The following is a 12,756-nucleotide window of genomic DNA, read 5'->3' on the forward strand; positions in this document are numbered from 1 at the left end:
TTGTACATAGGAGCAGTATTATAGTAGTCATATTCTTGTACATGGGGCAGTATTGTAGTAGTTATATTCTTGTACATAGGGGCAGTATTATAGTAGTTATATTCTTGTACATAGGGGCAGTATTATAGTAGTTATATTCTTGTACATAGGGGGCAGTATTATAGTAGTTATATTCTTGTACATAGGGGGCAGTATTATAGTAGTTATATTCTTGTACATAGGGGGCAGTATTATAGTAGTTATATTCTTGTACATGGGGCAGTATTATAGTAGTTATATTATTGTACATAGGGGCAGTATTATAGTAGTTATATTCTTGTACATAGGGGCAGTATTATAGTAGTTATATTCTTGTACATAGGGGGCAGTATTATAGTACTTATATTCTTGTACATAGGGGCAGTATTATAGTAGTTATATTCTTGTACATAGGAGCAGTATTATAGTAGTCATATTCTTGTACATGGGGCAGTATTGTAGTAGTTATATTCTTGTACATAGGGGCAGTATTATAGTAGTTATATTCTTGTACATAGGGGGCAGTATTATAGTAGTTATATTCTTGTACATAGGGGCAGTATTATAGTAGTTATATTCTTGTACATAGGGGCAGTATTATAGTAGTTATATTCTTGTACAAAACATAGGGGCAGAATTATAGTAATTATATTCTTGTACATGGGGCAGTATTATAGTAGTTATATTATTGTACATAGGGGCAGAGTTATAGCAGTTATATTCTTGTACATGGGGCAGTATTATAGTAGTTATATTCTTGTACAAAACATAGGGGCAGAATTATAGTAATTATATTCTTGTACATGGGGCAGTATTATAGTAGTTATATTATTGTACATAGGGGCAGAGTTATAGCAGTCATATTCTTGTACATAGGGGCAGTATTATAGTAGTTATATTCTTGTACATAGGGGCAGTATTATAGTAGTTATATTTTTGTACATAGGAGCGGTATTATAGTAGTTATATTCTTGTACATGGGGCAGTAGTATAGTAGTTATATTCTTGTACATAGGGGCAGTATTATAGTAATTATATTCTTGTACATGGTAGGCAGTATTATAATAGTTAGATTCTTGTACAGCCACATTTTTTAAAGCAAAAGTAAGCTCAGAGTCAATCCACCAATCTTCTCAGCAGCCTAAATAATGTGGATTATTCAGCACGGGGCAACAACAAGAACAATCTCCTCCTAATGGAATATAAAATCTGGAAAATAAGAGTTATTCAAAATAATTTTAAAAGAGAATAAGTATAAATATTATAAATGTTAGCATTTGCTGTTTGCCTTTATGACTAAACAATTTAGGATAAAATACGTTTTATAAAAACATTCTGGAGATTACTAGAAAATAATAGAAATAATATATAGAATATTTGTCCTTATTTTTCTAACCTAATGCCCACCAAGCATCAGACAAGCAAGTAACTTGGGCATGAGTTGTAAATATACATTGCTAGACTAGAGCTCTGACTCGTGCAAAGGAGCGAGCGCAGTTTGAGTGCTGGATCCAGATGTGAGAATCTGTTTTTATGACCTGCATTGGTCCCCAAGATCACTTGATCTACAGATGACAAGTCATGGCAAACTGATATCAGATCTACCAGCCACTGATTTGTCTCTGGAATACTGTTTCCCCAGTAACTTGTGCTCTTATGGATACCCCAGATATAATGGAAAAAAATTAAAGATAAATTACCCCGGATTTCTTTTCTGACCTCCAGTAATTAATATTTTGTGTCAAAATGACCAAAGCAACATAGAGAACCCATATTAAAACTCAATTTGTAAATGTAAAAAATAAGAGAAGAGCTAGACATTACCTTTTTTTTTTTAATTTTTAAATGCCAAAAAAACAGACCTAGGTATCACAAAAAGAAAGTTAGAAAATTATCTTCATGGTCGAAAGAATAAAATTGGGGCATTTAAACCACATTGTGCACCAAATTGCTAAAAAGTGTCTAGTCTTTTCTAGATGAACACTCTGATCATTAAGGTGTAAATAACACGTGATTTGTGTCAAGTCCAAAATGACAGCACAGCGTTCACCGCCTGGATTTCAACCGTGACATGGAAGGAGAAATCATTTGATAACTACAAAAATAATGGGGATGGGGGTTCATGAAAGAAAGATACAATACAGATCAACCACAATCTACAATTGAACCAACTTAGAGGCCAAAACAACATGAGATGAGGTGTCATTATGTATAGTTTCCGTCCTGACCCAAATACCTACTTTTTGTATTATAAGCCAGTTAGCCTGGGGTGCAGATACCTGAATTTTAAGGCAGTCTATCGAGCCCCCTGTTGCTTGGTTTATATTATCAAGTACAAAGTTTCCATTTTCAAACTCTCCAATTTTTGTGAATGTTTTGCAGCTTTCTTGATTTTGCTCTTTTTCTTTTCCTACCTGTACAGTACCCGATTTCAGAACATCGTAAGGATGCTCTGAAGTCCCAGTAACAATGCTTATTTTTTTAATGTTGATTGGTTTCTGGAAAACCATTGTAAAATAGTTGTCCAGATGTATTTCTATTCCCCAAAAGAAGTTGGGACCTTGGAAACAAACATTATCTGGAGTGTTATCTTTATACACTTTAATATCTGTGAAGCAAGAAGCCAGTGGTCGATCTCCAAACGATTGTACTACTTCTGCAAAGTCTTTGTCTAGCAGCCTATTTTGAGTGCCCTGGAATGAGGAATATTTTCCTATATGTTGAAAGAGAGATGGTTTGTATCGGATAATATCTTTCTGAGCTTTGGATTTATAAAACAGGTCTAGGAGCCAATCACATGGCATTTCATCATAGAAGAGGAATAAAAAACGGGCCAGTTTGGGAAGGTCTTCATTGCGATAAAGCTTTCCAATGTATCCCAAGTTGGAAAATGCTATAGTAGTCCAAGGAGAGGTGTTCTGATTGACGTATGTTTTAATTGATGTAAGGAAGTGACTAGAACAAGTCACATCATCCTCTAGCATAAGATAATATTGAGTCAGGTTTGCACAAAAGTTAACCAAAAAAGCATAGTCCACATTTTGCTTTGAGCGAAAACTCACTCTCTCAGGAGCATCGTTGTAGTTCCTCTTCAAGCCATTCAGAGGCGGGTAGGCATTATTATAGCTACAGATAACAATCAGGTGACCTGAGGAAATTTCCAAAGAAAACTGATTTTGTATTTCCTCTGCAGTGTTTTGGTTATAAGTGTGACTTGTATCCGCCAAGTAGATCACCACCACCAATTCATTCAACTCGTCCTGACTGCAGTGGCTGAAGATGGACTGGATTGTGGTCAGCAGATAACTTTCCTTTTTTCTTTTCACAGAAGATATGCCAATGGATAGGAATCCTTAGAAAAATGGAAGACATATATTATTATTAAATGGGGTCTTCTGGTTTATAAAAGTGTTTAGTGTCTTGGTTAAACAAATGGTTGGCCGACCACTATACATCTATGATTTATCCAGCATTATCAATGTGATGCTTATGACTAGGGCTCTAGAAGTGGTAAGTTAAAGGGGGTTTTCACTACTGGGGCAACCCCTTCTCAATCCTTATATGCCTTCCCCGAGGTAAATTAATAGTTATACTTCCCTTTGGTGTTGGGTCCATGCTGGCGGCATCTCGTAACATGGTTATGTCATGCAGTCTCTGCAGCCAATCAGCGGCTACTTCACTTTCCCCTCCTTCAGACACATCCCATCCGGAGAAGGCGAGTGCTGCTACTTACTCTGGACGTATGTAATACGTCGAAAGGCAGAGAGGGTGAAGTGGCACCTGATAGACCAGCAGGGCTCGCATGATGCAACGGTGTCACATAAGCTTCGGGAAAGACAGTATCAATGCCACTGGAATTGCCCCAGCACCAAAGGGGAGTATAAGTGTTGTTATTTTACTGGGGGCAAACCTATGGATTGAAAAGAGGTTGTCCCTGTAGTGGAAATCTCTTTAAACATCCGACTCCGATTCCACATTCCAACTCTTACTAAAGGTTCATGTATATTGAAGAGTAGCAACAAATTCACTGTATTACAATTGCAATTTGAGTCTTTTTCCTGATCTCTTATGAAATTATTTCATAATATATGGGAAGGGGGTAGAATGGGGTGGAAAAAAAAAAATGTAACTTTGTGAGTCTGTTTTTAAGATTTATTTTACTAGTCCAATTTGACAATGATACATGTCATACCTAAAAGTGTCAATGGATAGGCTAGTGTAAAAAGGAAAAAAAAAAGGGGGGAAAAAAAAAAGAAAGAAAGAACAACATACCACAACCAAGTATGTGGTAGCCGGTAGCAGCAGAAGACCACCACTGGTACCGGCCATCCGGTTAGTAGTACCACTAAACGCAGGCCACATTTGTTCTTCTTTGCCTCTGGCAAGCGTACTATGGAGGGGTTATGGAATATATAGCACATCACTAACTTCAGTAACAACAGGGTGATGTTACCTCTTTTGCGTCAGTGTTTGTGCACAGAACAGTCTGTCTGATCACAAATGACTAACACTGATCATTTCTGGACTGTTTGTTTGGGTTTTTTTAACAGCCACAAAAAAAAAACAAAGTCTGTCAGTGCACTGTTATTAGATGGGCTGTTGATTATCAATGAGTCATTTGTTTCTGATGGGGTCCTTTGATATTACAATATCTGGCTGCATTCAAGAGATTGAAGTCTCCTAGAACTATATCCAACCACTTTCAGAATGTTATGTACGGTACATCTTTTTACTGCAATTGAAGTATCTGTGATTGATCATGTGATGCTCTGGAAGGCAGGGGAAAAAATCCAAGTGCGTTGAAATTGCAAAAAAAATATTTTTTTATTTACCATGTTCACCATGTAGTAAAACTGAATCGTGTCATAGATAAATGTGGCAGCACTCACCGATCATGGGGTGAACAAAGTCTTTATTAAGACGTGTGCAGGTACATCTTCACGGCTCGGGGGATGTGCAAAGAAAGCAGGAAGGTGCAGGAGGTGACGACTGCCGTTTCGCGCTGTATCTAGCGCTTCTACGGGTTGGGTTTCTCTATGACACGATTCATTACTTACCTAAGTTTTCATGCGAGCACCCAGGATCAGTGGCCAGGAATCCAGCTCATGCTGCACGCATTTTGTTGCATATTGTTCTTTGCTCCGGAGCCCAGCAGTGCGGTTCTACTGTTTCTTGTTTTGACATGTAGTAAAACTGACCTGGCAATATCATTCTCCAGGTCAGAGTACGCAGATACCACACATGTATAGTTTGTTTTGTTTTTTCTATTTACGTGGTGAAAAAAGTTGGGAAATTTGTAAGTAAAAAAAAAAAATCACTAATGCCACTATTTTCCGACACCCGAAGCATTTTCATTTTTTTGATATGTTGCTGTTGTTGTTTATTGTATCCTGACGTGACGTTTTTAACCCCTTTACCCCAAAGGGTGGTTTGCACGTTAATGACTGGGCCAATTTTTACAATTCTTACCACTGTCCCTTTATGATGTTATAACTCAGGAACGCTTCAACGAATCCTGGTGATTCTTACATTGTTTTCTCGTGACATATTGTACTTCATGATAGTGGTAAAATTTCTTTGATATTACTTGCGTTTATTTGTGAAAAAAACGGAAATTTGGCGAAAATTTCGCATTTTTCCAACTTTTAATTTTCATGCCCTTAGATCACAGAGATATGTCACACAAAATACTTAATAAGTTACATTTCCCACATGTCTACTTTACATCAGCACAATTTTGGAACCAACATTTTTTTTTTGTTAGGGAGTTATAAGGGTTACAATTTGACCAGCGATTTCTCATTTTTACTACACCATTTTTTTTTTTTTTAGGGACCCCATCACACTTGAAGTCACTTTGAGGGGTCTATATGATAGAATGGTGTCACTTTGATATTTTCTAAAAACTGCACCCCTCAAGGTGCTCAAAACCTCATTTAAGAAGTTTATTAACCCTTCAGGTGCTTCACAAAATTTTTTGGAATGTTTAAAAAAAAATAATGAACATTTCACTTTTTTTTTTCACAAAAAAATTACTTCAGATCCAATTTGTTTTATTGTACTAAGGGTAACAGGAGAAATTGGACCCCAAAAGTTGTACAATTTGTCCTGAGTATGCCGATACCCCATATGTGGGGGTAAACCACTGTTTGGGCACATGGCAGAGCTCGGAAGGGAAGGAGCGCCATCTGACTTTTCAATGCAAAATTGGCTGGAATTGAGATAGGATGCCATGTCGTGTTTGGAGAGCCCCTGATGTGCCTAAACAGTGGAAACCCTCCACAAGTGACACCATTTTGGAAAGTAGACCCCCTAAGGAACTTATCTACATGTGTGATGAGCACTTTGAACCCCCAAGTGCTTCACAGAAGTTTATAATGTAGAGCTGTAAAAATAAAAAATCATATTTGTTTCACAAAAATCATCAATTTGTTATTTTCCCAAGGGTAACAGGAGAAATTGGAGCCCCTGATGTGCCTAAACAGTGGAAACACCGCAATTCTAACTTCAACCCTAACCCAACATACCCCTAACCCCAACACACCCCTAACCCTAATCCCAACCCTAACGATAACCCTAACCACACCCCTAACCTGAACACACCACTAACCCTAATCCCAACCCTAAACCTAACCACACCCCTGACACACCCCTAACCCAACCGTAAACGTAATCCTAACCCCAACTCTAGCCCCAAACCCAACCCTAACTTTAGCCCCAACCCTAACCCTAGCCCTAACCCTAATGGGAAAATGGAAATAAATACTTTTATTTTATTATTTTTCCCTAACTAAGGGGGTGATAAAGGGGGGGTTTGATTTACTATTTATAGCGGGTTTTTATAGCGGATTTTTATGATTGGCAGCCGTCACACACTAAAAGACGCTTTTTATTGCAAAAAATATTTTTGGCGTCACCACATTTTGAGAGCTATAATTTTTCCATATTTTGGTCCACAGAGTCTTGTTTTTTGCGGGACGAGTTGACGTTTTTATTGGTACCATTTTCAGGCACATGATATATTTTGATCGCTTTTTATTCCGATTTTTGTTAGGCAGAATGAACAAAAACCAGCAATTCCTGAATTTCTCTGGGGGGGAGGAGCGTTTATACCGTTCCGCGTTTGGTAAAATTGATGAAGCAGTTTTATTCTTCGGGTCAGTACGATTACAGTGATACCTCATTTATATAATTTTGTTATGTTTTGGCGCTTTTATACAATAAAAACTATTTTATAGAAAAAATAATTGTTTTTGCATCGCTTTATTCTGAGAACTATAACTTTTTTATTTTTTCGCTGGTGGTGCTGTATGGCAGCTCGTTTTTTGCGGGACAAGATGACCTTTTCAGCGGTGTCATGCTTATTTATATCCGTCTTTTTGATTGCGTGTTATTCCACTTTTTGTTCAGCAGTATGATGATAAAGCATTGTTTTTTGCATCTTTTTTTTTTACAGTGTTCATTGAAGTGGTTAACTAGTGGGACAGTTTTATAGTTTTATAGGTCGGGTCGTTACGGATGTGGCGATACTAAATATGTGTACTTTTATTGTTTGGTTTTTATTTACATAAAGAAATGTATTTTTTGTTATACATTTTTTTTTCTTTGATTAGGATTTTTTTTTTTAGATATTTTTACACATTTTTTTTTTTTTACTTTTTTACTTCGTCCCAAGGTGGGACATCACTATATATTGCAGCGATCTGACAGGCAGTGCAGGAGGCTTGCCGGCACCTGCTCTCAGCAGACGCTGGCAAGCCACCTCCCTGCAGGACTCGGAAGGACCCAGTGCCCATCTTGGATCCGGGGCCTGCAGGGAGGAAGTAGGAGACCGATCACATCGCGTTGTTCTGAGGGTCTCAGGGAAGCACGCAGGGAGCCCCCTTCCTGCGCGATGCTTCCCTATGCCGCCGGAACACTGCGATCATGTTTGATCGCAGTGTTCCGGGGATTAATGTGCCGGGAGCGGTCCCGGGAGTCTGTCAGCACAGAATGACTGATCAAACGAAGCCCAGGCACTCTGTACACCCAATTATATAGAGACCACTATATGAAAATCTAGAGACACCTACAGCCATTTCTCCAGAATTGACATCCAAGAATCTTTCAGAAATGTTTTATTTTATTTATTGTCTATCTGTAGTTCATATTCCCCTTCACACCAACTCCAACATTTTTTTATTGAAATAATATTTATTTCCCCTGAAGCCAAAGTTTAATTAAAGGGTATACTCACTTTTGGTTCCAGGCTGAGAACCCAGTAGATATTTATAGGGAATGTCAAGCTTTTGCAGAGTGTCTCTGTTCACTTCAAACAAGCGATTATCCTGTACTTCTTTTCTCTATATAAACCCAGGAAAAGTAAGTGAAATGAACATGTTGAGTGTCATGCACAAATAAAGTCTCAGTAACATATTTATGAAATCTGGAAAATGTAATCAGTGGGTCAATCAGCCTGTATATTTAGCTCTATTCTGGCACCATGTCCTGATCCTGTCCTTTATATTGTATGGTGCTTGTTGGTTCAAAGAGTTTGGGTTTAATTCATTATTGCATTTCTGTCTGGCTTTTTTTTTTGCATCTAATTCTTTTTTTTTTTTTAATTTCCCCTTTAAAAAAAAAAAAAAAAAATTAAAAAAAGTCAATTTTATGTGTTAGCCTGGTTTTTTTTTTCACATGTTCTCTATTGTGGTAGAAACTTTGGGTTTCCAAATGTTTTTGGCTAACTCATCAATTGCATGTTTTTAAAAAGTAACAAGATTTGGCACCAATGTACTTCTTCCCCCCCTCTGGGTATTTTTGGTTCCAGTTTTTTACAATTTTATGAAATGTGCAAGATTTTGTGCTAATAAGTTGTAAAACGGGTCAAGGAAAAAAATAGATAGCACACGACGCAGTTATGCAAAGTAAAAAGCTATTTTGAACAATTTGGCGGAAATAACAGCAATGAATACCACAAGACAAAAAAAGAAATGACAAAACAAAAATGCAAATCATGAATCTGGACCTTCATTCTTTACCTGTATGGTATAGGGATCAGATAGGTCTGGACACTCAACATCGGCAGGACCTCGGACAAGCAGAACTGTGACTCCAAGGCCAAAAAACAATATAGAAAGAACTTTCCAGACTTGGGAACTTCTCATCTTCTGGAGCAACTAGTAATATTTTGTTCTTATCTAAAATAGATAAAAACTGTTACAGTATATACATACAGTACACAAAAGAATAGTCCATGAGTATGATCTTCCTGGTTTAGCAGAGCATTGACCCTGGAGATTATTTATAAGGACTTTATATCGGAGGTGTCAAACTGCATTCCTCGAGGGCCGCCAACAGGTCATGTTTTCAGGATTTCCTTGTATTGCACAGGTGATAATTTAATCACCTGCACAGAATGATTCCAGCACCTTGTGGAATGCTAAGGAAATCCTGAAAACATGACCTGTTGGCGGCCCTCGAGGAATGCAGTTTGACACCTCACCTCATGGAATATTATATTCCATGAGGTGGAATGCAGTGCGGTGGGCGGTTTTCTGATCACAGGATGTTAAGAGGTTATCCATTATTATTTTAATAAGGTTTAAAATGGAGCTAAAAACTTTGTTTTTTTTTTATCTTCAGGTACATGGTTTTCAATATATTGGCGCAGTGTCTTGTAATGAGAATGAGCAGCTGAACATGATCCAGATGAATTTGCAATTTAGTAAATTAGATTTTTCGATACCAGTGCCATCTGACAAAACATTGTATCGTACTCGGACCAATGTTATTCTATGGGGCCGTGCACATATCCGATTGATGCATGCAAGATTTGCACCAGATATTCGGACCACACTTAACCATGCAAGTCTGAGTGCGTGGAAGAAAAAAAAAAAAAAAAAAAAAAAAATCGGACAGTACTTTGTATTATTGAAACCACTACATTTAATCTGTTATACCAGTAAAGAAATCCAATTATGCAAAAAAAAATTGAATAATTTGGAATACAAACTTCTAGAATTCAGTATACTTTGGACCTGATTCATCATTGGCTTTGCACCTGATTTTTTTTTTGTCTAGGTGCAGTTTTTTTTTGTTTGCACCCAATTCATTATTCTATTTGCGCCTATTTTAAGTCCATTAAATATGTATATACAGTACAGACCAAAAGTGAATGCCAAGAGTGTGAAAAGCAGTCATCAAAGCAAAAGGTGGCTACTTTGTAGAACCTAGAATATAAGACATAATTTCAGTTGTTTCACACTTTTTTGTTAAGTATATAATTACACGTGTTATTTCATAGTTTTGATGCCTTCAGTGAGAATTTACAATTTTCATAGTCATGAAAATACAGAAAAATCTTCAAATGAGAAGGTGTGTCCAAACTTTTGGTCTGTTCTGTATATAGTTGCAAAAATAGTTTAAGACAGGAAATAAAGGCCAATTTTTTACTTTGCACCAAATTCTCGAATCGTGTGCACCATTTTGAAGAATTTGGCACAAAAAAACTGCACCTGACAAAACAGAAAGGGACTTATTTAAAAAATTGCTCCAGTTGTGTCCAGTCTAGGAACAACCATAATTGAAAACATAGCAAATAGTAGAGGGAACATCTATTGATGTACTTAGCTCACATAGGATTTCCTAATTGTAGGGGTACGTTCACATAATGCATTCTTCATGTAGAACAAAAATTCAACATGTATTTGCTTTGGAACTCATGACAGAAGTCAACACCTTGTAACCTATTATTTGTGCCACAGATTTGCTGTTTTAACTGCTGTTGGTGTATTCAAGCAATAGTTTCTAGGCAGAAATTGTTCCATGTGTCGCTATTAAAGGTTAAATTGTCACAATTAGTTTTTGGCGCTTTAAGTGAATTGAATTTTATAGAAATCTCATGCCCACTGTGTTTTTTTTTTTTTTTTACTCTGCATAAACTCCCCCCTGGTGCATTACTGCAATCCGCAACATTTCGGTTTCTCTTGCGGGTACGTTATCCACATAAAAGTTATTACACAATAAAATTTCATTCGATGTAAAAATCACATAAGTGTTTTTAATGCGTATGCACGGTGTAAAATATCTTAAAAATGCATGTAATCAATACATGAATGTATCAAAGTTTTAGCAAAGCCAAATACCAGGGAGTATTAAAAACAAAGTGGTTTTATTTAACCCCTTTCTGACCTCGGACGGGATAGTACGTCCGAGGTCAGAAGCCCCGCTTTGATGCGGGCTCCGGCGGTGAGCCCGCATCAAAGCCGGGACATGTCAGCTGTTTTGAACAGTTGACATGTGCCCGTAATAGGCGCAGGCAGAATCGCGATCTGCCCGCGCCTATTAACTAGTTAAATGCCACTGTCAAACGCAGACAGCGGCATTTAACTACCGCTTCCGGCCGGGCGGCCGGAAATGATCGCATCGCCGACCCCCGTCACATGATCGGAGGTCGGCGATGCTTCAGAATAGTAACCATAGAGGTCCTTGAGACCTCTATGGTTACTGATCCCCGGCAGCTGTGAGCGCCACCCTGTGGTCGGCGCTCACAGCACACCTGCAATTCTGCTACATAGCAGCAAACATCAGATCGCTGCTATGTAGCAGAGCCGATCAAGTGGTGCCTGCTTCTAGCCTCCTATGGAGGCTATTGAAGCATGGCAAAAGTAAAAAAAAAAAAAAGTTAAAAAAAATGTGAAAAAAATAAATATATAAAAGTTTAAATCCCCCCCATTTCGCCCCAATCAAAATAAATCAATAAAAAAACCCCTCAAACCTACACATATTTGGTATCGCCGCGTTCAGAATTGCCCGATCTATCAATAAAAAAAAAGCATTAACCTGATCGCTAAACGGCGTAGCGGTAAAAAAATTAGAAATGCCAGAATTACGTTTTTTTGGTCGCCGCGACATTGCATTAAAGTGCAATAATGGGCGATCAAAAGAACGTATCTGCACCAAAATGCTATCATTAAAAATGCCAGCTCAGCACGCAAAAAAAATAAGCCCTCAACCGACCCCAGATCATTAAAAATGGAGACGCTACGAGTATCGGAAAATGGTGCAATTTTTTTTTTTTTTTTTTTAGCAAAGTCTGGAATTTTTTTTCACCACTTAGGCTACTTTCACACTAGCGTTTTTTTGCATACATCGCAATGCGTCGTTTTGGCAAAAAAAACGCATCCTGCAAAGTCGTCTGCAGGATGCGTTTTTTCACCATAGACTAACATTAGCGACGCATTGCGACGTATTGACACACGGCGCAACTGTCGTGGGACGGTTGCGTCATGTTGTGGCGGACCGCCGGCAGCAAAAAACGTTACATGTAACTTTTTTTGTGCCGACGATCCGCCATTTCCGACCACGCATGCGCGGCCGGAACTCAGCCCCCACCTCCCTGCACCTCACAATGGGGCAGCGGATGCGTGGAAAAACAGCATCCGCTGCCCCCGTTGTGCGGCGCTTGCACAGTTTGCGTCAGTACGTCGGGCCGACGCAGCGCGACGGCCCCGTACCGACGCTAGTGTGAAAGTAGCCTTAGATAAAAAATAACCTACTCATGTTAGGTGTCTATGAACTCGTACTGACCTGAAGAATCATAATTGCAGGTCAGTTTTAGCATTTAGTGAACCTAGCAAAAAAGCCAAGCAAAAAACAAGTGTGGGATTGCACTTTTTTTGAAATTTCACCGCACTTGGAATTTTTTTCCCGTTTTCTAGTACACGACATGGTAAAACCAATGATGGCATTCAAAAG

General features: G+C 38.2%; 1 protein-coding gene across 3 annotated transcripts in view; it reads right to left on the reverse strand.

Annotated features, from left to right (window-relative positions):
• Positions 1-966: 966 nt before the first annotated feature.
• LOC143806559 (alpha-1,6-mannosyl-glycoprotein 4-beta-N-acetylglucosaminyltransferase-like) overlaps positions 967-12,756 on the reverse strand; it is a 61,377-nt gene continuing 49,587 nt past the window's right edge. For 2 of the 3 annotated variants that reach the window (XM_077287233.1, XM_077287234.1), the window contains 3 exons: positions 9,039-9,197; positions 8,255-8,360; positions 967-3,370 (listed from right to left, as the gene is read on the reverse strand). In XM_077287233.1, the coding sequence (XP_077143348.1) occupies positions 2,175-3,370; positions 8,255-8,360; positions 9,039-9,164 (1,428 nt within the window). In that variant the 5' untranslated portion in view covers positions 9,165-9,197 and the 3' untranslated portion in view covers positions 967-2,174. The remainder of the gene's footprint in view (positions 3,371-8,254; positions 8,361-9,038; positions 9,198-12,756) is intronic. The other variant, XM_077287232.1, reaches the window with a different exon arrangement.

This window comes from Ranitomeya variabilis, chromosome 2 (assembly GCF_051348905.1).
Source record: "Ranitomeya variabilis isolate aRanVar5 chromosome 2, aRanVar5.hap1, whole genome shotgun sequence".
Classification (NCBI taxonomy): domain Eukaryota; kingdom Metazoa; phylum Chordata; class Amphibia; order Anura; family Dendrobatidae; genus Ranitomeya; species Ranitomeya variabilis.